The following is a 26312-nucleotide window of genomic DNA, read 5'->3' as shown; positions in this document are numbered from 1 at the left end:
ATTTCACTTCTCATTATTCTTATCGCCTACGGCGGGGTGGTCGATATTCACACAACATTAATAAAATAACTCTAATCACGTATGGGAAGAAAAGGAAACGTACATGTGGCATTCGTCCCTCCGTTACGTGTCCTTCAAGCGGCTGCCGTTCGGGCGTCGCTCAACGTCTGGTGGTGTCAATTTCAACAAAGGGCTCCTCACAGACCGGGAACGCGGCGATCCCTTCACGGAGCCACATGCATACCGAAACAAGAAGAGCATAGCAGCCATCAGCAAGGTGGCAAAAAAACAAGATATTCTTCTTCGTGAAGAGAAGCAGCGAAAAGAGTTGGATAAGATACAGAGTGGCTACGTAACTGAGAGAGAACTTCATATTGGATGCGACAAGCCCCTGGGAGGTAACGCCAACGAAATCGCAAGAGTAATTGATGAACAGGCGCTCATCTCGCCCACACCCGGTGAAAAGTGCTCTACCGCGTTGCGGGAATTGATGGAAAATGAGGTTGACCGTCGAAACCACATGATGGATAAATTTGGACAGCCCGTCGGTGCGAGGGAGTTCCACCGGTTGTTCAAGGAACTGCGCCACGCGGATAATGAAGCAGAAACTATTGAACGCCATCAAACACGGTTGGTGGAAGAGTACGGCGTGTATCCTTCCCTACGCCTTGATGCTTACATGCTTGATGACGATACGTATTTTCCTGAGTGGGTGAATGCACTCCCTTATAGCATACGAGACCGAGTAAAGTTTGGCTCACTCGGCTTGACGGAGAAGGATGAGGCCCTTCGCGTTACCCTAGGGCGCATGCCATTGGATAGACGAAGGCGTGAGTGGGAGCGATTGAAAAAGGCAAAGGAGTACAAGGCAGCAAAGGAAGAAACACTTACGTTAGCTGAGTTGCGTGATGCGCGGCAAGGCAAACGACGCTTTCATTGGCTTCAGCGGAAGCGCCAAAAGCGTGCATCAATACTTAGGCGGTTGGCCCTGAGGAAACCGGACGCATTCGAACTATGGCCCTCTCGCGTCGTAGACTATAGTCAGCGAATCGCGTTCATTGCGCAACATGTGGAAAATGGGCTGGATACCAAGGGACAGTGGCCGTTGGATCCCGAGGAACTAGCGCGAGCCCGTGTGAGGCGAAGCAAGGAAGAGGCAGAACGTACTTTTCTTATGAGCGCGGAGGAGAAGCGTGCGCACAAGAAGCTAAGTGGCAGAAGCGGGGATGGCAGCATTGCCGAGATGCTACAATCCTTGGAGGTCCCCGATAAACCCTTCAAGAGGCTTTCCCGAAAGGTTTATGCGAACAGAGTAAATGCCATCGTCCACGGCGACCAGGATGAATACGGACGGCGTTACCGCAAGATGGAGACTCGCTCAAAGCGCCGGATGCGTCCGTACGCATCACTTGGGGAGATAGGACTTGAAAATGAGCTACGGAAGGAACCAAGAATTAATGCAAAGGGATTGAACAACACGGATGATGAGGATTGGCCACGGCACACCAAGTCGTGGGGAGACGGGATGCCGTCCATGCGTTATGGCTCCTGACGAGCATAATCTCCACATAAACGTACATACGGCCAAATCAATGCATACAGAAGCACGTTACGCAACCTCGTTGGTTCATCTGGTGATGAACGTCACACGCTTTTTCGACGTTGGTCACAACGTTTATATCGTTATAACTCCTTTTCTCTCGTATAGCGCCATCTATGGCTTTGCTGTCACCTCGTTTGCCCGGTTCGTTGGGTTTATCATTCCCCCATTTTCTTCTTTTCTTCTTACTCTGGATTAATTCCTATTTTCGTGATGCACATCCTCCTGTTATCTTTCACAACCGTTACGCTCCCTTGTAGCTCCGGAGAATCAGAGAATTCGGCCAATCATTTCAAGCAGGAAGGGCGAAGGACCAAAAGATTAGACAAAAAATACAAATAAAGGGGTAGGGAGAGACACAACAGTTATGTTCACAAAGGGGTCCATGTCACGGAAGCTTCTGTGTGCCACAGGCGCTTTGGCGGGTTTGGGTTTTGCTGGCGGCTATGTGACATATCAGCGGCGGTTGGAGGAAAACAGGAGTTGCACCGCTGAGGATTTCAACGCTGCGCAGGACCAGACGGAGCTGCAGTTTGCACTGTCGCATATCACCGACCCAAAGAAGTGCCCACCCATTCTTCTCTACCGCTACTCAACGTGCCCTTTTTGTGCCACCACGAAGAGTTTTCTCGATTACAACAAAATCCGATACGAGTGTGTGGAGGTGGAGCCAATGTTTAAAAAGGAGATATCCATGAGTGCGTACAAGAAGGTGCCACAGCTGAAGTTCTGTGTAAGGGGTGATGACGGTCCTTTCCTCGTGGATTCGGAGGTAATAGTCAGTACCGTTGCGAAACACGTAGGAATGGGAAAGCAGTTGGAGGACCCTGAAGTTAAGAAATGGCGTGAGTGGGCTCGTGGGCCTATGGTTCGGCTCTTAACATTGGAATTCAATTCATCCCTCCTAAACTCATGGGGGTCATACTCGTACATTGACAACATCGAAACTATCCCGTATAAGAACAAGATCTTTCTAAAACTTGTGGGTGCACCGGTCATGTACCTCGTGGCGCAGTACGTCACGAAACCACGACTCCTAAAAAGCGGGGACTTGCTCCCCACGGACGATCCAAAGGTGAAACTCCATAATGAAATTGACAGGTTTGTTAAGGAGGGTTTACTCGACGGGAAAAAGAAGTTTCATGGCGGTTCCAAGCCGGATCTCGCGGATTTGGACACCCACGGTGTGCTGCAGTCCGTCAGAGGGCATCGACTATACAATGAAATTATCGAAGCAACAACAATCAAGCCGTGGTTGGAGCGGATGGATGAGGCGGTGGGTAATGAGAAATACATCCCAAAGTGACAGATTGATCCTTAACTACGATCCGTGTCTTCTCTTTTCCCCATCCTTCTCTCTCCGGTGCATAAGCACCACCGCAACGTCTTGTTGCATCAGTGTTTTTTTTTTTAGACTGTTTAATTTATTTAGCCATTTAGTTTTTTTTTTATGTGTACATATGTACATGTGTGCAAGTGTGTATGTTAATCGTATCGTTTTTCTTCCCTTTTAACCGTTAGGGTCTTCATTTTTCCGCAACGTCCTCAAAATAGCAACAAAAACGAGAAGAAAATAAAGAAAACAAATATGACTAATGATGGTACTCTCGGAATTGTCAGCGGAGAAAGAAGAAGGAAATGGGGGAGGAATTGAGGGTATGTGCCGTCAGTCAGCTGTGCCAGACGCAACCCCCCCCCCTCAATAATAGTTCTTTATTTTTCGTATGGCTTACCCTTTTTACATTTTTATTTCGTTTTCGGTAAGAGGAGTAGGCGGAAGGAAGAAAGGAGTGCGACCAAGTTGGTGTCGGGTGACCACTGTGGAAATAAGGCCCTTTGCACACAAGGAAGAAGACTCGCGTTGATTGGCCACCCTGGTACCCACAGACGTACACATTTATATATATTTGTATATCTATTGATTTTTTTTCTCGTTTTTGAATAGGGCTGAAAAAATGTACGTGGAGAAGAGCCCGCGCAAGCGGTGTGCCGTGGCTGTAAAGGACGGAACAAGTATACTTTTTGTAGTTCTTGCTCGCCCGTTGCCACCGCCTCCTCCCAAAGAGCCGGAACTGCTAATGTTTTTTGAAAAGCCCTCGTCACCAGTGGCCAAACAACCTGAAACCGCAACGGGAAACGAGGTGGAGTGGCAAAAGTGGTCTGCCGGTTCATATTGCGTGCCGCTGGTGGTCGATGAAAGGGGAGAAATTCAGCGCTACGACAAGCTTTGCCATAGAGAGTTTCCAAATTTGAGAGACGCATACAGACAGTGTGGTCCATTCGAGTCCTTTGTGGAGTTTGCGGCGTTGTTCGGATGCCTACGTCTCGACAGGATGTATTTCCTTGTTGCTACAAAAGTTGAGGAGGCTGCGGTGCTGCCATTTGGTGGCGCAATCCTCCGGGTTGGTGGCACGGAGTGGATTTCGTTTGGAATTCCCGGTTCGGAACCCCTGTACCTGACGTCGGGGGATAGAAATAGGTTGAAGGAGTTTGAGACCTATAGCCATGAAGGGGGTTATTACTATTCGGATGACTGCGACTTACGGCGGCCGTTTCCGTTCGTTTCATCAAAAGACGGTAACGGCCCACAGTTTCACAGTGACTGGTCAAGGCAGCTACGAAAACCGTTTATAACAGCAGGCGTTGAAAGTTGTTGCTCGGTGTTGCTCCGCGGGTTCGCTGCGGAGAAGGAGGTTTTGCTTAAAGACGGCTCAATCCTTCATGTGTTGCTGTGCGGGAGACAAAATAACCTCAATCCAGGCCCCCGGTACTTCGGTAGAGGATTGAACGCAGTCAATGCGGTGGGAAACGACCACGTGTACGAGTATGTGATGTGGAGACAGGGCGGTGGCAATGGCCCTATTCAGTTTGCCAAACACACAATACTTAGGGGCACGGTTCCCGTACATTGGTCAACACGAATCAGCAAGACTATCTCGGAGCCAGCAATGATGTTCAGTCAAAATAAGGAAGAAGTTCTCCGAGGGTGCGATTCGTACTTCAGTTTCGTCTTCACTCAACTGGTTGCCATCATGAGGTACGACTCGGGAGAACAGCTCACCGGCAGGGGCCCCAGGTTGCGCTGCGTCAATATGCTTCGTCAAAGTCATCATAGCAGTGAGGAAGCTCTGACAAAACACTTTACAGAAGCCGTCACGAAATCACAAGCGGCGCTGCAGCAGGCGTTTCCGGGGTCTCAACTTGATCTCGTGCACGTCGACTGGCTCAACATGTTAAAGGAACAGGGTATTGACCGCACCACTACAACCTTTTGGACAACCCTGCTCGCCACATTTTCTACAGACGAACTGGTTACCGCTGGAACCATAGGCGTTGATGGAGGCGTTACGCGGAACTCCTGCCAAACCAGCTTTGTGCGAGTGAACTGCGCCGACTCATTGGATCGAACAAACATTGGGTGTTTTTACACCTGTTTCCAATCAACATTAAATATGTTAGCCTATCTCAGGTTGGAGCCCGACAGCTTCGTCGATCAGAACCGACTACCCCCGCTAGAAGAGCAGGAAGGCGAGAGACCTCTGGAAACCACCTTAGCAATGTTGCAGTTAAGCGGTTCCCCTCGAAGGGACTCCGTGGCCACGTGGCAGGAGGCGTGCAACCCGTCACTGTACCCCGCCGCCATAGGTCGGGCCCTCTCGGAACTGTATGTTTACAACGGCGACACCATTGCGCGTCTTTACACCAACTCGGCCGCCATGCACAGTAACATTTTGCGGGGTATTTGCGGCCTAAAGGCGGCTGCATCCAATATGGTGATTGCAACTCAGCGCCGTTATGAAAACGCGTTCGAAGACAAGAGCAAGTTTCGGAATATTGAACTGTTGCTCGGGCGCAACATCGACATACACTTTCCATCTATGAGCCAAGCCTTTCTCAAACGCCCTGTGCCGGTGGAGAACTGGGGATGCGCCCTTATAGCAAAGGGCATTCCCGTAGGTGTTCCGTGTTCTGAGATCGAGCAGGCTGTGCGTAAGGCATGGGACAGTTTGGTCGTACCCCGATTGCGAGAGGACGGTATTCCCGTAACCTCAAGTGATGCGCTGACTTTCATCATATCTGCCGAAGACAATGAGGGCGAGTACCACGATGAATTTATATGTGCCGTGAAACAGCTCACGTTTGAGCAGGACACGTCCGGGGAGGAGGATACAAATGCCGAACAGAATAGTGAACATCTTGCGGTGATCGAGTTCGACAAGGACTTCTGCCGCGCACTCGATGCCCCGTTCCTTTTACAAGAGAATGCCATACTCAAGTTTCAAACGACCGGTGTTGCTTTAGAACCCTACACGTACCCAGTGCTGTCGGAAAATGGAAATTCACGAGGAATCGTTCGGAAGGCGGCCAAATCACTTCGGAGTGGGGTTAAAAATTTCGTGCGGGGATTATACAAGTAAATGTTGCTCGAAATGAACTGGGCAGCCGTTGCCGATGCCTGCGTTTCACAAACCAGGGCCAAGTTCGCTCTCACCGGATTACGGACAAGGGGGCGACACTCCTAATGTTGCCTTTTTTCTTTTCATTTTGCTTTTGTTCATGGAAGTGAACGGCCGGTATTGTGTTTTAATTTACTTATGTGCACCCTCGCATTGGAGGCGGTGATTTTTGGTGCTCCGTACTCCTGTCGACTAAATATGTGATCATCTCGTTTTTTGTCGCGGTGCTCTCTTTTGTTCCGTTAATTTGTTCTACGTGTTCCTATTAACCCGTCCGGTGTTTGCTTTTCCCGCATGTCATGGCAATTTGACCAGATCATGTCACTTTGATTCACATGCACGCCCGCGTGCAACAGCGATGGAGTTCAATTACCTTTCGCATTTCTTTTTGCACATCATCGTGGGGCTGTAAACTTCTATCTGCCTCATTATTGCAGCTCTTTTTTTTGTGCGTATCGCGCGTCACGCCTCTCTCATTTCTCTGTTTTGTTTGGGTAAGGAGCTGCGGGTCTGAATACTTATTTCCCCGCGTAGAACAGCTGGATTGTACGAACCGTAGGGCACGGCACAGGGAGGCGAATTAAGCGGGAATTGCACCGGTTGCCGTGGGAGGGGATGGGATCAGTTCCGCTCTTGCGGTACCGATGCATCGTGTTGGGTCCGAACGGGGTTTCATGGCAGGAGGCGCCCGCAGAGCAGACGTGGCGCATCGGCTCCCCCGCTAATGCCAATATCTTTTTTTTTTTTAAACCTTGAAGACAATTCCTTTTCAACCCGCACAGTTTGGTAGCCCATGATGCCAAGGTGGTTTAATTATAAATTCCACCTAAACTGGCAACTTTGCTTACGTTTCATGTACATTTGGCTGAAGGAAGGAGGAGGGAGTAGAAACAACGCTGATGTTAGTCGCTTGGAACATTGGTTCGTATCATTAGTGTGTTCCCTCCAGACGCATTTGTTTGTCCTTTCTCCTGCTCTCCTTTTGCGTGGATGACCATTAACAGAAGGGGGTTCAGCAATGTGTTTGCTCGAGATGTTTATTTCATCCAACCTGCCGATACCTCGACCGAAGGTGGTAGGATTTGGTTGTCGTTCTTGCTGGTCGGTGTCGCCGTTGCCGTCCCAATGTGATTTCTGCTGTGGAGCTCAATTGAATACGACCGAACAAGCATTCATTTATTTTCCTTGCTAATCACATTTAATCCCTTTACTTTTTTTTTGTTTCGGGATTTTTTAAAAAAAAGGGAGTGGTGCAGCTAAGAAAAGCTCGAGGGAGGAGGCAGACTACAGAGACGCATGTACTTGCATGAGGTGTTGGGTCCCTGGAGTCCCTAAACTGGGTGCAGCATTACTTTTTCGAGATATTGCGAAGGCAGTTCCAAGCCCCGCAATTAACTTCCTCCTTAGTACTCGTTGCATGTAAGAGAGCCCTTCATGCCCGTACAAACTTCTTGTCTTCGGGGAGGGGTACTAAGATCCCCTTACGTGGCTAAGAAAGCAACTTCTTCCCCTGACGGTCCCCCCCCCCTTCACATTCACATCCACGCACACACACACCAGGTGTAATACCGCCAGATATTAACACTGAGCCAAGTGATGTGATACCTTTCAGTTCCCCATCCCAATGGAAATCAAAGCTGCCAACTCTTCAAACGCTCTGGAACGCGTGGCAGCGGGCGAGTCATCGACTTTCGACCACACGAGCTTCGAAGGTAAGCGAGGGATGGGGTGTTGAAAGTAATGACCGCTTTCCTTAGCATACTCGCCCACTACTTCCAACTTCTGAAAAACGCCTAGTCAGCTGTGAGGCTAAACTATTCTCCCGTTTTGCACTCCAAAATCATCTGTTTGGTGCTCTCCTTGGTCGCCCGTCTTTGGGGTCCGCCCTTTCCTGTTTTCACTCAAACTGCGCGTGGCTCACAAATTGCTGAGGGGGATCTCCAGCTTTGCCTGCTGATGCTGAAGGTTTCATCGCACTGACCACCCAATACCGCATCCCCTAGCAACACAGCGCTATCTGACCCGCAACGCTCCTTCATGCGCGTTGAAATCCCGGTTTCTGGTTGCTATCTCGGCCCCGAAGTCACTTCGCCAGAGGGGCGGCCCCTTCTTCCCACTTCCATTGAGCCCAAACTGGCACGTCCTCTTCCCCTATTGTGGAAAATGTTTAGACCTGTCGAGGCACCAGTGCCCCCCAAACTTGTGGATCCGCTGTCGCGACACTTCGGCGAAGAATTTCAACTGGAGCCTGTGCCTGGGCCCCATTCCCCGGTGCGGCCGCAGCCCCTCCCATGCGAGCGTAACAGCTTCGCCCCCTACTCACCCCTGATTGTCCATTTGCAAAGAAATGCCTTTGCGTTCGTTTTATATTTTTTTGTGTGTTGACTTGTCCTTGCACTTTCGTCAAAGGCGTGCGCCCCCCCCCCCACGCCTGCGCCTTGCGGTTCCAAAAGCTCCTTGGCGCGGGTAGTGCTGCGGGCAGTGTACGAGAGTGCGCCCAGCGACCAACGGGGAGAGAAAATGCTGTTCCAACACGACACGGCTGATCCCCACGCTGTGCAATGCATCGATTTCCTGGGCGGAGGCACGGAAGTGGCGTTCCGCAGATGTAAATTTCTGTCAACTCTCCGCTGCCCATGAATGTACAATGCGACAGGACCCGACGCCACGTTATTGCTTTTCCGCCGAATTGGGCATAGGATTTTATTCACGAGCAGCGGCCGCCGATGCTAACCGACACCCTCACAATACCTCCCAGCACCCTTCTAGTAAAACCTCCCGGGCTCGTTGCCCCAATCTTCGAAATCTTCTTCAGTTTAGCCGGACTTATTCTTCGTAATGGTACTGATGACCGTTTTTTTTTTTTGCAATCGCCAAGATGTAAATTTACGGGCATGATAGCGGGCCACGCGCGACACGTACGCTACCATGCAACGCAGTCAGTTACTGGGCGGCACACCCTAATCCGTTGCACGAGGACTTATGTTCATGAATGTTTGCACGGCCGTGCCGGAGCTGAGAGTGCTATGATAGCTTTTCCGGGACACTATCGTAGTATTCAAATTTATCTTCATTTCCTTTTGCCCCATTTTTTTGCCGGCATTCCCACAATGAGTCGATATCCGTCATCCAAACGACTTCGGTGCAAAAGAGCGCGGGTTGGGGCACATTTTGACATCCTGTTTCTGCAATTCGAGGTTGAGGTTCCGGACTTCGCACGAAGATGCCTGTCGCTGCAGTGGCCTCCCTCCATATTTTTTGCTGTCATATTTTCCCCTCCTTTATCCTACGCGCTGACGTTTTCTTCTCTCATACGCCTCTGTTACCGAAAGTTTGGGGGGCAACTCTTGATATATATACTTTTCATTTTTTTTTAAAGCCCCCCATATCCCGACGCGCCACGTCGATAAGTACAAAGCCACACGTCCCGCACCGGGCAACCTCACGCGAATGGTGGAATACACCTTTCCTTCCGACCTTTTCCTACTGTTTGACAAACTGAGGCCCCGGAAGAGGGTTAAACCACCGGAAGTCTTAAAGCATCAAGGTGGTGGTGGGTAGAAAAAAAAAACTGTGTAAATTTCGCTTTTTTTTTTTTCAGGTGCATTTAGACGCCGTGCCTGGTTCCGTGTTGCCGCGGTCTAATACACTTGTTTATAAGTGGCCCTGGTGAAGCACAAGGCCCCTGTCTTCTCTCACGTTGGGCAATGACCGCTGGACCCCATTACGGTGAAAACGCTTGATAAGGCGATGGGCTCTTGCCCTCAACGACGTCCCAAACCACTCGAATCGAATCAGTAGCACGAAGATGGGAACGTTTGCGAAAGAAGTGGGGTGCGTTGTTCTGTCTTTTGCCTCTCGGTGTTGGGTCAACCGCCCTCAACGATGGTGTCTTTTTTCTGTCGGCTCTCAGAACTTTGGAAGAAACCATTCCAACCCCGTTTCCCAGTGCGGCTTCCCGCTCCGCCGTTCTCATAAGGTCTAATTCCTTTATTAGCTCCCGCAGTGCGGGACCAACGACTGAATGTGTGGAGGGAGCGGAAGAACCCACTTTTCAACTCAACACCAGCCCTTATGCGAATCTAGCACTAAGGCACCACCAGGAGAAGGAGCCTCTTGCAGGCCATCTCTCGCCAATCCGAAATTGACTAACTTAATTAGCGGGCACCGTCCTCAAATTCCAACCGTTGGAAGCTTTCCCTATCCAAGGGAATATGTAGGAAGTGCAGCCCACCACAATGTAACGAAGTGGCCTTCCCCAAACGGAACGGAAACACCAGCTTTCTCCTCCACACGGCGCACCAGCGAATCCTCCGTCCTCTCAGCTCAATTCCCCCGAAAACGAGGCACCGTCCACCACAACACCAGCACGTGCCACCACCCGCGCCTGAGGCCTCGGAAAATACCCGTAATGAGGGCGGTTTGTGTGTGTGTGTGTGGGTTCGTAGAAGTCTGCTGCGGTCAGCGGAAGATGGCGGGGCTTTGCAGTTATTACGAGTAAGCAACCGTTAGCAACCAGAAACACACGGCTTTATAAGGCGTCCCCCTGCGAGCCCACCTCCACGAGAGAGGTGATGGCGTCGCCCCGCTCTTCCAACTAGAAACTACTCGGGTCAGTAAGGCCAGCGGATGGCCGACGTAGCGAGCGGGGCACCTCTACTGGAGAGAAGCTCCCTTGCCCTGACGAGCACCAAAATCCTGGCACCTTTTTTCTGCGATTTCCTCGCTGGTAAACTGGTGTTCTCCAGTTGGACCCGGAAAGCCCGGCCGTTATAAAGGAAGGGGACTCCGCGCCTGTTCCGGTCCGGTTCGCCCCCTCATGTCCTTCGACTCGCGGTGTTTCTGCTAACGGCGTCGGGAAAACATTTCCGTCGGTCGGAAGAGGGCAGGGGTATACCGATTTGGAGTATGGAAATTTGGGTTGGTTTGCCGCTCGGAAGTGGGGCGCATTTTTTTTTTTCCATCTTTGCAGGTTGTTTGTCGCACAGGGTGCGTCCTGCCCGTTGGTCAGCCAACCTCTTTTTTTTTTTTTAGATATTGACCCAGCGGATACGCGTGGTTGCCCGCCTGACTTTTATGATCCTTCTCACCGTAGCTTCGTGCTGCCCACTCCTCGTGTCAGTTTTGGGCGCTTCGCCACTTTTCACTTTCGTAGTCGGTGGGTATGAGGGGTTGGTTCTGGAGAGGGTGAGGTGGGGGATTGAGAAGTGCCTCTGAACATTTCTTTTATTAGAACTGGTTGTGGTGTTACCGTTCCGCGTTTCAGTGAAGTTCTTTGCAGTTTAATGAGCTTACCTGGTGCACATGCTTGAAGATGAGTGGGGGATAGGGTTGCTATTTCCATTGCATGGTGCTGTGGTCGCGGATCTATGCTAGGGATGGCCTTATTTAACATATTTAAGTGAGTAAAAGAGGATCTGAACCCCCTTTAGGTGCCTTGTGTGGACCGTGCCGAGCGGCTTCATAGCACTGTTGAAATACAAATGCACTGAACAAGAGTACCGGTGTGTGTATCTGCGATGTGGCGTAGGGTCCGGTTGTTTTTTCAGTTGGCGATTTAACTTGTCGGCGCCCCCTTGTTTTTAGTCAGGTGAGTTGCCAGCCATTTCCCACCTGTGTGACTATGTTACGACGTTTCATTATACATTCGTCGCAGCACACAAAGCAGCAACGAGCCCAGTCGTTGGAGTTAAACGGTTATGGAAAGATGGGCTCAAAGAAACAACGAGGAAATGTTAATCCTGGTGGCTAACTTTTGGGATCGCCTGGTAGTGCTAATGCTAAATTAAGGAGGTTGTGTCGGATATGGCGATCGCTGGAGCGTACAAGGGTGCGGCGAGGGTGTCGTTACACCCGAAAACGTAAATTAACCCACTTGATGGAGTGTGGCAAGAGATTTTCGGATGCGAAGAGGTGGGAAGCCATGTTCACGCCCCCCCTTTCGCCGTTCACATAACACTGTACTTCAGTTGCTAGTGCTTTCGGGATAGAAAATTCGTTGGACGTCTGTGTAAGTATTGAACTTCCGCCCCTTTTTAACTACTGACTCGCTCTCAGGAGTTTGGGCTCCACAAGGTCCTCAACAGCACTATTTTAAAGGTTTTCAAACTCACAGGAAAACATGAATAAACATTGCGGTGACTTTCGGAGCTTACCGTTGTGTTTGCAAGTTTTCTTTGTTTCACGAGTGGTTGTGTTTTCTGCCAAAGTTTTCTGGGGGTTCGGTCTTAGTTGTCGTTGAAACGGTTTACTGCCATTTCCCACTTAGTGTTTGGAATTTCAAGCCTGTGGACATTGTATCCGCAGTTACATTTAGGAGAATTTGTTGCTTTGGAAAAAGAAAAGAAGTCCAGTGTGCAACTTCGACCCCCCGGGATACCCTTCGCTTGGCTGAACTATGTCATAAACCATGTGCTAATGTTCACAGTATCTGAATTTTGTGTGAAAGTACATGTACCGACTTTCACTTCCAGAATTGAATCTTATGGCATATGATCTGTGGGAGCCGATACAGATGGAAGGAGTCGTTGATTTAGGTGTACATGATTTTATCATTTATTCAGCACGGCACCGCTGCGCCCCCCCCCCCATACACACCCAAATGCAGATCGGTTGACTGAACCGTGGGTTACCGAGTTTTGCTTCACGTGACGATGGTCGTTGATGCATTTATTTTCCTTTACCCAATTTCTGTTTCTTAAATTTGGAATTTTAAATTCCCTCATCGGTGCAGATCTTACCTTTTTCACCAGACCCCTTGAAGTAGCTTTTCGCCACATTGGGGCGCTTGTGCGTATTATTCGTTCCTCGGTGTCTTCTCGAAGTCAGACAGCCTTCGTAATGCGTAACCACAGTATTTCTATTTTTCGCGTTGTAATGATATGAGTACCTCTAGTGGCATTGCATTTTGGCGATATTTCACTGCAAGCCGACACGTTTTGCAGAATTTTGTCGGCGTGCTCCGTGTATATCCCTTGATCTTCTCGAACGACTAATACGTTTGTCTGTCTTTTTTTTTTTTTACAGCTTTCGAATTAGAACATCCGTGACAATTTTTGTTCTTATAAGCTTCGTTTGTTGTTACCGGTATTCACATAAACGGAAAAAAAATACGTATAAGGTGTTCTCACCCAAAATGCGGCGTGTAGTTGCTTCACGCAAAGCGATTTGTGAGTACCGCCTGTACTCCCAAGTTTCCCCGCAGGGATACCCAGTCACTGCGGTAACTCCTCAACAGATAAGGCGGGTACCGTTTTACCGCCACCGGAAGCTTTATGATCTTACAACGCGTGAATTGAGTGAAGAGGCCATACGCGATTTTTTGCCCCCCAAACCCGCTGTGCCGGCGGGATGGAGCATGGAGCACAAAATTGGAAGTTGCAGGTTTGATTTGACAAAAACAATGGGTGCCGATGATAGTGCAAGGGAAGATTTGCACGTCGTTGCCTTGATGGAGCCAAAAAAATATGAACAAACATATCGGATGGACAATGGGGAACGGAACGGTGAAGAATATCTAGTTTTCAACCTCTTTATAAAGAAACATCAACACTCAGGGGGCGTGGAGTTTGGGTTAACTTCGATTGACATGGAATTGGTGATGGATTCGCTTGTGGTTCACAGCACGGATAGGGAAATGGACTACTCTATCGGAGCTTTAGGTCCAGGTAAAACAACAAGTGTAGGTACTTCTTTCGGGCAGAAACTGAATATCGAATGCAGACGCTGCAGGGATTATCGTTACCGCGGACCGATGCTCAATGAACTTGATGACGATTTAACTGATGAAATACTAGATTATTTGGATGAACGTGGTGTAAATAACGGCTTTGCTGAGTATATGATGGCTCAGGCGCACTTTCTGGAGCAGGAAGAATATCTTAACTGGTTGCGCTTACTTAAACAGTTCGCTACTTGAATCATTGATCACGAAACACAAGAAAATGCATTCGCGTTGCATTCGTGGGGTGCAAACGTTTGGAATTTTCATTGAGGCTCCTGCGGATTTATCTTCAATTTTTTTTACTTCTCATCCCCCTTTTAAATAAGTTTTGACAGTGCGAACTTACGTTGTGTACATTGTTTCTTTATTCATTTGCACCATTCGAAAAAAAAAAGAATCCTCATGTTTCGTGTAATTTTCAAGGTATTGCATTTTGAGGACTCCTCAGATGCTTTTCCGGAGTGTTTCATGTAAGAATTACCAAAGGGGCGGATGGAGCCCAGGATCGAAACATCAGAAACATATGACACTGAACCCAACGTTGTACCTTTACCGCTTCCCGGGTCCACACGGCCCAGGACCGTACACTATGAAGTACTGGTGGACACTGGGGTGTTTTCCTACTGGTATGGAGGTGCCATTCCGGCTACACGAATTTCTTTCAACGTATCAACAGGAACACGTACCTGTTGAGGTGGAGGAGTGGCTTCGTTGCTACATAAAAGATCCCCTTAGCGAGCTTGTCAACGCTTCTAACGATTTCTTTAAAGCTGTGGAAGTGTACCCAGAGGTTGAATCAGCACGTGGATACAAGACGTTGCAACCCAGTATTGCTCCTCTCCTCGTTCCGATGAAAAAATTCGAGGAGCAACTTGGGGTTAAGATATCCCCTGTTGGTCTCAGATCCGTACTATCCAACCCCGTTTTAAAAGACCGGTTTCTAGACGATCTGTTTGATTATAAGTCTTATGTTGAAAAGGGTGGGAGCACGCCTCACCGGCGGCTGGCGAGGAGTCGTTTCGAAGGGTCACTTTCTGTATTAGGGGAATGCGAAAAATGCTTGCCTGAACAACATCAAGTGGAGATCAGCGAAAGTTTAGGTACATTTATCGGGGCCACAGTGTCCCCCGCTGAGACGACGGCAGATGATGAAAGAAGCCTAATTCTTCTGCTCACGACCATTTCAGAAGGGTGCATTAATGCTGGTAACTATAGCGATGCAGCATCCGTGCTAGCTGACGCCTTAATGTTTTGTCATGATCCTGATTCCCAGGCCACTACTCACGCTAATATCTCATTTGCTTCACTGTTAAATGCTGACTTCAAAGGTGCAGAGTACAACGGGAGAGAGGCGGCGTTGCTGCAGCCACAGGTGAAGCCAACGAGCACCGCTTGCGCAAGGGGTTACGTGGGATGGGCGGCGGCGGCAGCATATCAAGATGACTTTGAGAAAGCTGAGGCGATCGTGAAGGATGGTCTCACTTTGTATGTTGGAAACGAACATCTTGAAAAACTAGCGAACAAATTGCAGGCATTACGTGAAGAGCAGCCATCCGTCTATAAACAGGTGCCGCGTTCTTTAAGAGAGAGTCGGTCTCACCTTCCTTCACAACAGTCGCGGGGGTTGCTTAGTGGAAGTGGAAAGGGGTTCAGCAACGAGTTTGATTGGGTGGAGTTCAAAAATAAGCTATATCCCAGTAAGATGGATCCACGGAACAATGAAATGGGGTCTGTATTTCGACGGGTTGGGGACCTGGGATCTTTTATTTCCACATCGAGATCGATGGAGAGGTTATGATATCAAGCAAGGCCCACATTGTGAGAGTTTGCGGAATACGGGAAACTCAGTATATATGTATTGCTTTCCCCTATACCCAGTTTAGGTTTTTACAAGCCACATACTTGCTACCCGCCATGCTGCAGTTACGTTTCATTCCTTTTAAATTCCCCCGTCCATGTAGGTGAAGAACCTTACATATTCAAAGTTGTTGTTACCTTATTCAAGATAATGCTCTGCCCTCCAGATGTTGCATTCGAAAAGCGGTGCTTCAAGAGGAGCGGAAACAAGGTTACTCCTCCATCTATAGCCCTTGGCACCGGTTTGGAATCTGGATTCTTATTTAAGTTGTCGGCTGTGGAGGATGTCGCGCGTCGAGGCCAGTTTCCAGGCTTGCTAACAAAAGATGAATTTTTGCTGATGTGTGAAGAGAGTGAGCACATTCGGGACGCATACGCAATGGCGAAGCACCTTGTTGCCCTCGCCCCTGATGGCATTTTTACCCGCGCCACACTTCAGGAAACCGCTGGAAAGGTTGGTTCCACTCAAGACACACTCAGTGTTGAAGAGGTCGATGCGCTTTTTAACGCACTGGACTTGGGTAACCGGGGATACGTGTCAGTGGATGAGTTTATGGATGCGCTGTATGGTGAAGAAGGGAGAGAGGCTATGAGAGAAATAAGGAGGGAATACATGCGACGGAAAATTGAGGCTGAGACCGAGCCCGTCGTGGAGGATGAGGCCAACCCTGAAGCTGATGCGGAAGTGGATGCAGAAGCGGACGAGGAGGCGGAAGCAGATGAAGAGGCAGAGTTGTGAACGGATCTGGAATGGGTGGACAGGCAACAGAAATTCAGATGAATTTGTTAAATCTTTTATCCTAGAAAGTGAGGGGACGGGAATAAATTTGCAGTCGCTCGCTTTATCATATGTGCTTAATACAAATGTCTTCGATATGCTGATTCTTTCCCAAACTCACATGTTAGTATTTCCTTCAAAATTCTACGTGGGTTGCGTACTTGTCGTTACCCGCCATGCTGCAGTTACGTTTCATTCCTTTTAAATTCCCCCGTCCATGTAGGTGAAGAACCTTACATATTCAAAGTTGTTGTTACCTTATTCAAGATAATGCTCTGCCCTCCAGATGTTGCATTCGAAAAGCGGCACTTCAAGAGGAGAGATGGAAACAAAGTTGTCCCTCCATCTATAGCCCTTGTTGCCGGTTTGGAATCTGGATTCTTATTTAAGTTGTCGGCTGTGGAGGATGTCGCGCGTCGAGGCCAGTTTCCAGGCTTGCTAACAGAAGATGAATTTTTGCTGATGTGTGAAGAGAGTGAGCACATTCGGGACGCATACGCAATGGCGAAGCACCTTGTTGCCCTCGCCCCTGATGGCATTTTTACCCGCGCCACACTTCAGGAAACCGCTGGAAAGGTTGGTTCCACTCAAGACACACTCAGTGTTGAAGAGGTCGATGCGCTTTTTAACGCACTGGACTCGGATAACCGGGGATACGTGTCAGTGGATGAGTTTATGGATGCGCTGTATGGTGAAGAAGGGAGAGAGGCTATGAGAGAAATAAGGAGGGAATACATGCGACGGAAAATTGAGGTTGAGGGCGAGCCCATCGTGGAGGATGAGGCCAACCCCGAAGCCGACGCGGAAGCTGAGGCAGAAGCGGAAGCAAGAGCAAGGGCAGAGGCAGAAGCGGAAGCAAGGGCAGAGGCAGAAGCAAGAGCAAGGGCAGAGGCAGAAGCGAGAGCAAGGGCAGAGGCAGAAGCAAGAGCAAGGGCAGAAGCGGAAGCGAGAGCGAGGGCGGAGGCTCAGCGCCCACCGCCACCGAAGCAAAAGGCAGGTTGCGGGTGCTAAAAACTTGGATATTCCGTACATATATGGTGTTGTGAACACGAATGTTTATATCTTTGTGGGGGAATCGCTGCGTGTTCAACCGAGCGCACGCCCTGTTCCGGGTTTAGTAGGTTTGAGGCAGCTTTATCCCTTTTCCTGTATATGGTATGTGTACGTCAAAACTGATTGGGTAACAAAGAAAAGAAGCTGGTCCGCCTGAGGGTGGATTCAAGGTTAATAGGAAACATGTGAGCATATATTTGCACTACCACGTTGTGCGATATAGGGATGAAGTAGGAGATTAAAGAGAAACAACTTGTACACAAGCACAAGGTGATTCGTGGTCTTTACTGCTCCCAGCGCGAAGCAGTCGCAATGTTTCCTTTAGAGTCTTTAGGTAACTTATCATATTTGATTTGTGTGTTCGCGCGGCTTATTTTCTTTTAACTGTTAAAGAAAGGGTAAGGTAGCGTATTATCGGTAGTTGGTCGCGTTGCTAGTGTTAATGCTACATCGTACGCGTTTAGCACAGCTAATTAACGGGAGGATACTGCAGTATTTCGTACCGTACGAACGAGATGAGGTGAACCCCGTGGTTTTCATGGACGTCACCGTGGAGGGAGATGCACTCGGCCGTGTGAGTGTTGAGCTTTTCCACGACATCGTTCCCAAGACAACCGAAAATTTTCGTTCACTATGCACTGGTGAGCGAGGTTACAGCCAATGCCCCTTGTTTTACAAAGGTATTCCATTTCATCGTGTCATCCCTGGGTTTATCGTGCAAGGGGGTGATATTTTGCTGAAGGATGGACGAGGAAATGTTAGTGTGTTCGGATTTCCATTCCCGGACGAGAGTTTTGAGGGTAAGGCAGGGAAACATCTTCGAGGAACGGTGGCAATGGCGCACAGCGCCCCCAATCAAAACGGTTCACAGTTTTTTTTCAACTTAGCACGGAATGACCATTTAGATGGCAAATTTGTTGTTTGCGGACAGGTTATCGATGGATGGGAAGTGGTTGACCGTGTCGCCGTTTTATCTGGCTCCAGCTGTGGTACGCCGGTTAGTCGAGCGTGGATTACAGAATGCGGTCAGAGTAGTGGTGATAAGCTTGAGGACACGGAACGTGCGTTGTCAGGGGAGCGGGCTTTGCACACGATGCCAGGCAAGGAGGTTCTTGACATTCTGTCTCCTCGTTATTAGTGGCGGTGCGTACGCGATATTTTCAAATATATATAAATATATTTTGGGATTCGTTTTGCCTCCGTTACCTGTTTATGTGAGTGGTATGCCTTCTTATGGATCGTTCACCCATAAGCATTGTCTTTGGTGGAGACTACTGTTGTTTTACGTTTCCCTTTAGTTAACTGGGTGCATTTGCAGAATTTGCTTGGTTTGCTTCGTGGCAGGGAACAATATCCCCTACTAACGTGAGGTCTGCGGGAAGTCCTACGAAATACTGCAATGCCCGAAGTGATCACTTTGACCACCGAGGTTTTAGTGATTCTTCACCTTGCAGGAGCTGGTTTCATCAGAGATGGATATCTATTCTGACAGTAGGTTGTTTGATCCACCGGATTGGTTTGATTGGGAAGTTACTCCCACTTACTCGTTTGGCAGGACTATTGAGCTTACCACACGAGAGTTAAACCCCTTTTCTAAAAAAAAAGGGCCTAACGCTATGGTTCGCACCTCCGGTGTGGGACTCTATCTAACTGTGTGCAAACTGTCGGCCGTATCGATTGGAGCCACCGTTCAGGTGAATATTCAACTGAACACTTTCCCTACTTATTATATTTTAAAATCTCTTCTTCGTTAACGTGTTCATCGTGTTAACTACTTGGCTGGTGATGATAAGACTCCATTCCTGCTGGAGCAATGACCCTTTTTTAAAGCTCCGTACCGTGTATTCATGAAAAAATGGCGCACCTTTGCACCCCGATGGGTATCTGCCGTTCCTCGGATATAATGCAATTTTTACGTCTGTTCGACGCAGAGTCGTAGGCGAATGGGTGTTCACAGCGTTGGAGGGGCAAGTAAACAGTTCCCAGAGTGTTTCTTTGCATGCATTGAAACGAAGAGCGTTCCAATGCAAACAACTCACCCTCCCTCTACCTAGTCACTTGTTATTGATTCGTAGTTTGCGTGGAACAAAGCAAGAAGCCCCATCGCCTTTATAGAATAAAGTAAAAGGCAATAACAGAGTAGTGCATTAGGCTACAAATCGAATTCTTTTCGAATAGAGAGAAAGAGAGAGGGAGAGCAATCGTCAGGTGAGGTAATTTGCCTCCAAAGGAGGAAATCTAGAAACAAAACGATTATAGGGAAGACTAACAAGTCTTTGAAGTGGACTTTATTTACCTAGAGCTGAAGCAAACCAATCGGTAGGGCGGAAATGTCGCGAAATGACTGCGTTATGATGGACAAGATCATTGAGGGCGATGGCAAAACGATACCGCGTCAGGGGAGTATCGTGACACTGGACTATGTTGGATATCTGCCTGATGGTCGAAAGTTCGACTCCACTATTGAAAGGGGGAAGCCGTTTGTTTTCCGTGTTGGATGCGGAGAGGTCATCAAAGGCTGGGACGAGGGAATTGTGCAGATGTCAAAGGGTGAGCGCAGTCGGCTCACCATGCCTCCATCACTGGCCTTTGGGTCAACTGGTTTCCCTGGCATAATTCCTCCTAACACTGTCATTGTGTTTGAGGTCACGCTGTTGGATGTTGTTTGAGAATTGTGGTAGCGCTGCGGCTGCGTATGTAAAATTATCTGAGAACTGGAGGGAAAAAATGCTCCTGTTATAATCAATACGTGCCTCGTGTCTTGCACTTTTGCTGAAGCACCCGAAAAAGTAATCTGCATGACGTACGGGTATGTGCGGGGGTGTTGGTGAGTGTGTGAAATAAATGGAGGTTGTCATTGTAAAGGCTGTGCTTAAGTGACATCCACAGAGCTACTCACTGCTGGGAATACCGGGGGTGAGAGCCAAAATTTAGGGTCGTTGTGTTATATGGGTAAAGTCTTGTTCCCCCTTTGTTTTGTTGTTTGTTAGCAAAAGTGGGACAGGGATGTTGAGAGGAGGTGTGGGCTCCCGATGGTGTGGGGTCGTACAATAGTTATCAATGGAGGTTATTTGGTGTAGCTTGCTGCCGTTGAGCGGTGCAGCGCATGCTTGTGGACGGTGGCTGCGGGCCGACTGAGACACTGCCTTCAGTGATGGTAGGTCTCCGAGCCCGGTTGACAACTGAGCAATTATAGACCACGCTCTACCCCCGACCACGCAACTGGCAGCCGCTGTGAATGATGTTGTCAAGCGCCCCTCAAAAGGAAGGCAGAACCCCCCCCCCCCGGTCTGCTTTGTGTTATCTCATCTCGGTCCGACGGACCCCCGGGAAGCGTTGCCTGTATGTGGTCATTTGATGTTTGTTTGCTGTACTGCGGTGCCTTGGGATAGGAGTGCAAACATGGTTTGGCACCAATTCACTCCCTGATGTCAAGTTGCTGCTTCCGCTACTTTTCTTGAAGCCGGTGCTAGCGTACATTATCTGTGGTCCTCGTTTCCGGAGGTGTGGGTATGCGATCGCAAACCGCTCGTGCGGGGATTGGTTTATCCTTTGTGCGTTTTATCGAGTGCTTCTTTTTCCGCTTATATTTCCAACTTGTATGTCTCCGGGATTTAGCATCGTCAGTTTGTTTGCGTTCATGCGTGGTGTGTGTGGGGTGCGGACAGGGTATTTTGCGTTTCTCACTAATTTGTGTGTTGTTTAGTGAAGTCCATTGCTTACGCATCTGCTATCTCTGGTGAATTATTAGTGACTTTCTGTAGCCGCCATGTCGTTTTGAAACGGAAGCATCAGGTGAACCCTTGACAGGCGTGCAACGAGAAGAAAAGGATAAGTGTGGGATGGCAGGGTGTTGTTGAACCGTTGTGGTGTTAGGGTACTCGGCTGCGAAGAAGTTGGGCATGCTGTGCCTTTTTTTTCCATGTGGTTGGTTTAACCTCATTTGGTGTCGTCCAAGTAGGTACAATTGTATGTGTGGGGTTTGTTTTTTTCGTACCACATACCATTATCCGGTTATATGTACTTACGCTAGGTTGCTGGTGGGTGGTGGAGCTGTACTCTCCTTCCCTTATATGAACCGTTGATTTATCTTCTGCTTCTTGGTGCTTCATCTTAGTGAGCTACATTTCTCCAAGGAAGTAGATATTCACTTCTGCAGCTGTGTGCGCTTAAGGGGACACCACTGTTAACGAAATAATCAGTAACAGGGCCCGAGCTTGTTTTGCCACAATGGCGGCGCTTACTGATGAACAGATCCGTGAAGCGTTTAATCTCTTCGATGCGGACGGCTCCGGAGCTATCGACGCGGAGGAAATGGCACTGGCAATGAAGGGTTTGGGTTTCGGAGACCTTCCAAGGGATGAAGTGGAACGGACTGTACGGTCGATGAACACCAATGCCAATGGTCTCATTGAATATGGGGAGTTTGAGCGGATGGTCAAGTCACGGATGGCACAGAAGGACTCCCCAGAGGAAGTGTTAAAGGCGTTCCAGTTATTCGACTTGGACAAAAAGGGGAAAATCTCGTTTGCAAACCTGAAGGAGGTGGCTAAGCTCCTTGGAGAAAACCCCGGCGATGACGTGCTGCAAGAGATGATTGCCGAAGCAGATGAAGATGGCGATGGCGAAGTGTCGTTTGAAGAATTTAAGAGCGTCATGATGCAGATGCGTGGCAAATAGATGGGTCTATGCTGTTTTAGGTATGTATGCGTGTTGGAGCTGACAGAAGAGCTTCCATTCGATCTCCGTGCGCATCCGCTGTTGACCTTACAGCTTCCACCCCACTTTTACTGTTTTATAAACTATCTTTACTTCCTCCCTTTTTCCTATTTCCATACTTTCTCCCTCTTTGTGTAATCGAAGACGTTGATCACACTGTCTGAGGGGCGGCTTCCGTGTCGTTCACCTGTCGCTGTGTTTGACTTTCCCTACATTGCTGCCTGGGTAGAGGTCCTATTGGTGCTTCCTGCCGCTTAGGCTGCGCCAGCTTTGCTTGTTTGTCTCCAGGGTCCAAAGGTAAAAAGGTCCGCACACAATGGCTTTGGGATCAGGAATCGGCCTAGTGCCGATGTGGAGTTCCTGTCCGTCCGTGAACCCCCCAACATTCCCTAAGGGCGGGATAGAGATACTGCGGCAGTCGCTGGAAGCACAGGAGGAAGTTGAGAGGACATTTAGAGAGCGTGAGGCTGGTCATATAGAATGTTTGAACTTCAAGAAGTCGCTAAGACACCTGCTGCGAAAGCAGAATGAGCGGCGAGAGGAGCTGCAGTTAGTGGAGCAGCGTGCATCTGAGCGCACACAGGCTCTTCTTGACGAACTGCTCATTGTTGTACGTGAACGATTGAAGGCAATGAGTCCAGAAGGGTATCAATCCATTACTTTTGACAACGGCGATATGTATGAAGGCAATTGGAAAAGTTGCCGAATGCACGGGACGGGCGTCATGCGCCGAGTGGCAGATAACGATATTTACGAGGGTGAATGGTTCTTCGGAGTGCGCAATGGTAATGGCATGTGCTGCAGCCCTAACTTTGGAACACTTTACAGCGGGAAGTGGCTGGCCGGAAAATGGCATGGTCGGGGCGAGCTGGCGGAACCTGAAGGGCTGTATATTGGCGATTTTGTTGACGGCCAAATACGGGGATACGGAGAGTACCTGTACCGTGAGGGATATGCGTATAAAGGCGATTGGGTGAATGGCGTGTACGAAGGCTCGGGAACATTTTTCTATACTAACGGGGCTAGGTACGAAGGCCAGTGGCGAAACGGCTATGAGCACGGCCGTGGAACGATGACCTACTACAATGGGGATGTTTATACCGGAGATTGGTGTAACGGACGGAAGCACGGCACGGGGACATATACAAGTAAGTTGCTTCAGTACGAAGGAGGGTGGAGCAGTGGTGCTGTTCATGGCATCGGGAAATGCACATACGCCGACGGGTCCATGTATAAGGGTTCCTGGTGTAGGGGACTATACGATGGCGATGGTGAGTTTGTTTCCCAAGACAAAAAATGTAGCTACAAGGGTGAGTTTCGAGGCGGTAAGCGTTGCGGACGAGGTGTGTACCAATGCGGGGAAGTTGAGTACTCTGGTGACTGGCTAGATGACAGGAGACATGGTGTGGGTGAAATCAAAACACGGGATGGCCGCGTTTTCCGTGGCACGTGGAGCCATGACGAGCCTCACTGTGAGGTAGTCCCTGGTTGTAACCTTGAGGGGACCTCTCTTTCCTACTGTGGGGGAAGGGGTGCCCCAATTGCTCCAGAAGAGCCGGATCCGGTGCTCAACATGCGGTTGGGTTTGCCAGACGAGGTGATCGATTGTATGGCGGATGCACCAACATGACCCATGTAAAATAATGCTTCCCTTACAAAGTCAGAAAAGGAAAACGGCTGGATACCCGGTTGCAGTACGTTAGTACGCAGTTGCTACTGTTTGCCGTGATTTCGGACCACACCTCAGTTTCAATATGTTTCTACGTGCTTTTTTTACACAACAGTGTATGACTGCCTTCTTCACTGCGCTTTTCCCATACTCCATTTTACTGTGGAACAAAAATTACGTGCACATGCGTACCCTCGCTTATTTGCTTTTGAGGCACTTTATGGCATCGTTAGGCGAATTCTGCGTGTCCGTAGTTGACAGCGTAGATAGTTTTCAGTCTATTTTCACCTCCAGTAGTTTTGATCACCTGCTACTGTGCTACGAGGCGGATGTTGATGCAGTCACTGCAGCAGATTTGATCGCTTTTGAACGGGTTGTTAAGGCCGCCGCTACCGAGTTTGGCACGAGGTTGGGATTGCACCTGTGGAATTGTAGCGATGACGCCTTCGGTGCCGCCAGAACGCAGCTGGGCAAGGAAAAGGGGACGCCGCTCCTTCTCATTGTGTACAGGGGAGAGATTGCGGACATGCTACACCAGCCACTTGCGAATCTGGTTTCTGAGGTGGCGTTGGTATGCCAACGCCTGGCTTCGTACCAACGTGGTGACAGTATTGCCGTAGTATCATCACTTCCGTTATCCCCGCAACAGCCAGTGCAAGACGACGCAGTTGATACGGCTTCAGTTGTCGGACAGCGAATGACAGTAGACATCGCTCGGTTGATTGAGATGGGCAAGCGTTTGATGACGACGGGCCGGGCGGAGTATGCAGAGAAAATCTTTGGCCGCGCGCTTGGCACTCTAGATGCAATGTCTTCAAACTGTGGAAGTGATACCAGACTGAGGGGAAGCACAGCAATGTGCCTCGCATGGGTGAGTCTTGCTATCCTGGTCCAGGGAAGGTGTGCAGACGACCACTTGCAACGGTTGCGGGGAGACTACGAGGAGTTTTGCGTGGAATTTGAAAGCGACGCTGCGCGCGTATGTGCCACGCAACGAATGATGCACTCTTTGACAATTAAGTGGAAAGGCGATGTATGTAGTGAAAAGAGACTACGGTCAATTCTCGCGGACGATCCGCACAAGCACGATCACCGTTGTGCCCTTGTTGTGACCTTGTTTCTTTCGGGTGACCTGGAGCGCTGCCTCACGGAGGCGTTGAAGCTTCATGCATTCGGTGTGCCGTTTGGCGCTGTAGCTCTTTCGTCCGTTCGAGATTATGTTGGACCAGAACACCCACTGTTTCAGCTGACGGACGTGCCTTCGTGATAAGGGAATCATTCAAATGACTTATCCCCATCTAGAGGCTAGGAAAGTGCCTTGACAGGTTTTACTATCAATTTTTTTTCTAGCTTCATCAGTCTGAGCATATAGTTGACAACTGTTATCACCCTTTTTCATCACTTTATCTTGTTAGGAAAACAACCGCCCATTCTCATCTCCTTGCTGATCTGAGGGCTCTCTTCCGCGAAGGTTACGTTTAGAGGTTCTACGTAGGACAGCGTGCATACACCCATTGCTTGCCAGTACACGGCCGCTTTTTTCACACACTAGCGACGCGTGTGTTCAGTACACTGGAGCGATGAACCATGATGATGCGATGTGGAACGTTATGGGGCAAACTTTCTGTTCATTTAAAGTTAAGACGCACGACGATAAGGCTCGTTTCTGCCGCAACCCGTACAACGTGACAGGTCTCTGCCAACGTGGTGTATGCCCCCTTTCAAACGCACAATACGCCACAGTGGTCGAACATGACGATGAGCTTTACCTTTATGTCAAGACAGCGGAGCGTGCGCACCTGCCTCGGCGGCAATGGGAGAAAGTCCGACTTGACGCTAATTTTCCACGTGCGCTTGCTCAGATTGATGAAGAGCTACAGTGGTGGGACCAAAAGCTTGTGAACAAGGTCAAGGCCCGGCTGCTGCGACTTAAGCAGTATTTGATGCGGCGCCGAAAGATGTTGTTAGAGCCAAAGGTGGAGTACGTTTCCGTAAACAAGCGCCAGGAGGATAAGTTGATCCGTCGCGAGGCAAAGGCAGAAGCTGCGGCACGGTTGGAACTGGAAGTGGAGAAGGAGCTGTTGGAGCGGTTGCGAAGTGGGACATATGACAGCGTGATCAATTGCAGTCTTGAGGCATTTGAGCGGGTACTCGATCGTGAGGAGGACCGCACTGAGTTCGAAGCGTTAGAAGATGAGGAGGATGAGGAGTTCCCCGAGTTTGTGATGGACGATGAGTTGGATGAGGAAGAAGAAATGGAGGAAAGCAATAGAAAAATAGGCAAAAGGGGTGATTCTTCGGTGGTGCACCGTAGTGGTCGTGGAACACGGCGGCAGCGGCTTGTAATTGAGGAAGAGGTGGAGCAAGAGCCCGTTTCTAAGCGGGTCCGCACGGCTGATTTGGATTGGTGAGTGATAAGTCCGAAGTTTGCACAGAGAGCAGAGCCTCCAAAAGAA

The 26312-nt window shown here is 49.3% G+C and overlaps 14 protein-coding genes across 14 annotated transcripts, besides 2 other annotated features; all 14 read left to right on the top strand.

Annotated features, from left to right (window-relative positions):
* Positions 1–26312: part of a sequence feature (sequence corresponds to BAC RPCI93-28B13) that runs on past both edges of the window.
* Tb927.7.3510 (hypothetical protein, conserved) lies at positions 104–1552 on the top strand (the record flags this gene model as incomplete). The annotated part of the gene is made up of 1 exon (XM_840881.1): positions 104–1552. The coding sequence occupies one exon, from the start codon at positions 104–106 to the stop codon at positions 1550–1552; it is 1449 nt and encodes a 482-aa protein (XP_845974.1).
* Tb927.7.3500 (glutathione-S-transferase/glutaredoxin, putative) lies at positions 1968–2906 on the top strand (the record flags this gene model as incomplete). The annotated part of the gene is made up of 1 exon (XM_840880.1): positions 1968–2906. One exon carries the CDS (start codon positions 1968–1970, stop codon positions 2904–2906), a length of 939 nt encoding a protein of 312 aa, XP_845973.1.
* Positions 3556–6018, top strand: Tb927.7.3490 (synaptojanin (N-terminal domain), putative; the record flags this gene model as incomplete). Its single annotated transcript, XM_840879.1, has 1 exon — positions 3556–6018. One exon carries the CDS (start codon positions 3556–3558, stop codon positions 6016–6018), a length of 2463 nt encoding a protein of 820 aa, XP_845972.1.
* Positions 8784–9434, top strand: Tb927.7.3480 (hypothetical protein; the record flags this gene model as incomplete). Its single annotated transcript, XM_840878.1, has 1 exon — positions 8784–9434. One exon carries the CDS (start codon positions 8784–8786, stop codon positions 9432–9434), a length of 651 nt encoding a protein of 216 aa, XP_845971.1.
* On the top strand, positions 13193–13975 carry Tb927.7.3470 (p22 protein precursor, putative; the record flags this gene model as incomplete). Its single annotated transcript, XM_840877.1, has 1 exon — positions 13193–13975. The coding sequence occupies one exon, from the start codon at positions 13193–13195 to the stop codon at positions 13973–13975; it is 783 nt and encodes a 260-aa protein (XP_845970.1).
* On the top strand, positions 14229–15578 carry Tb927.7.3460 (hypothetical protein, conserved; the record flags this gene model as incomplete). The annotated part of the gene is made up of 1 exon (XM_840876.1): positions 14229–15578. One exon carries the CDS (start codon positions 14229–14231, stop codon positions 15576–15578), a length of 1350 nt encoding a protein of 449 aa, XP_845969.1.
* Positions 15789–16376, top strand: Tb927.7.3450 (I/6 autoantigen; the record flags this gene model as incomplete). Its single annotated transcript, XM_840875.1, has 1 exon — positions 15789–16376. The coding sequence occupies one exon, from the start codon at positions 15789–15791 to the stop codon at positions 16374–16376; it is 588 nt and encodes a 195-aa protein (XP_845968.1).
* On the top strand, positions 16686–17426 carry Tb927.7.3440 (I/6 autoantigen; the record flags this gene model as incomplete). The annotated part of the gene is made up of 1 exon (XM_840874.1): positions 16686–17426. One exon carries the CDS (start codon positions 16686–16688, stop codon positions 17424–17426), a length of 741 nt encoding a protein of 246 aa, XP_845967.1.
* Tb927.7.3430 (cyclophilin-type peptidyl-prolyl cis-trans isomerase, putative) lies at positions 17911–18606 on the top strand (the record flags this gene model as incomplete). The annotated part of the gene is made up of 1 exon (XM_840873.1): positions 17911–18606. The coding sequence occupies one exon, from the start codon at positions 17911–17913 to the stop codon at positions 18604–18606; it is 696 nt and encodes a 231-aa protein (XP_845966.1).
* Positions 18623–18651: a sequence feature (AT_rich).
* Positions 19799–20137, top strand: Tb927.7.3420 (peptidyl-prolyl cis-trans isomerase, putative; the record flags this gene model as incomplete). Its single annotated transcript, XM_840872.1, has 1 exon — positions 19799–20137. The coding sequence occupies one exon, from the start codon at positions 19799–19801 to the stop codon at positions 20135–20137; it is 339 nt and encodes a 112-aa protein (XP_845965.1).
* Tb927.7.3410 (centrin, putative) lies at positions 21699–22148 on the top strand (the record flags this gene model as incomplete). Its single annotated transcript, XM_840871.1, has 1 exon — positions 21699–22148. One exon carries the CDS (start codon positions 21699–21701, stop codon positions 22146–22148), a length of 450 nt encoding a protein of 149 aa, XP_845964.1.
* Positions 22504–23817, top strand: Tb927.7.3400 (hypothetical protein, conserved; the record flags this gene model as incomplete). The annotated part of the gene is made up of 1 exon (XM_840870.1): positions 22504–23817. The coding sequence occupies one exon, from the start codon at positions 22504–22506 to the stop codon at positions 23815–23817; it is 1314 nt and encodes a 437-aa protein (XP_845963.1).
* On the top strand, positions 24077–25123 carry Tb927.7.3390 (hypothetical protein, conserved; the record flags this gene model as incomplete). The annotated part of the gene is made up of 1 exon (XM_840869.1): positions 24077–25123. The coding sequence occupies one exon, from the start codon at positions 24077–24079 to the stop codon at positions 25121–25123; it is 1047 nt and encodes a 348-aa protein (XP_845962.1).
* On the top strand, positions 25437–26267 carry Tb927.7.3380 (hypothetical protein, conserved; the record flags this gene model as incomplete). The annotated part of the gene is made up of 1 exon (XM_840868.1): positions 25437–26267. One exon carries the CDS (start codon positions 25437–25439, stop codon positions 26265–26267), a length of 831 nt encoding a protein of 276 aa, XP_845961.1.

This window comes from Trypanosoma brucei, chromosome 7 (genome assembly GCF_000002445.2).
Source record: "Trypanosoma brucei brucei TREU927 chromosome 7, complete sequence".
NCBI classification, from domain to species: domain Eukaryota; phylum Euglenozoa; class Kinetoplastea; order Trypanosomatida; family Trypanosomatidae; genus Trypanosoma; species Trypanosoma brucei.
Note: the sequence above shows the minus strand (reverse complement) of the source record. Positions and strands in the feature narration are given on the sequence as shown.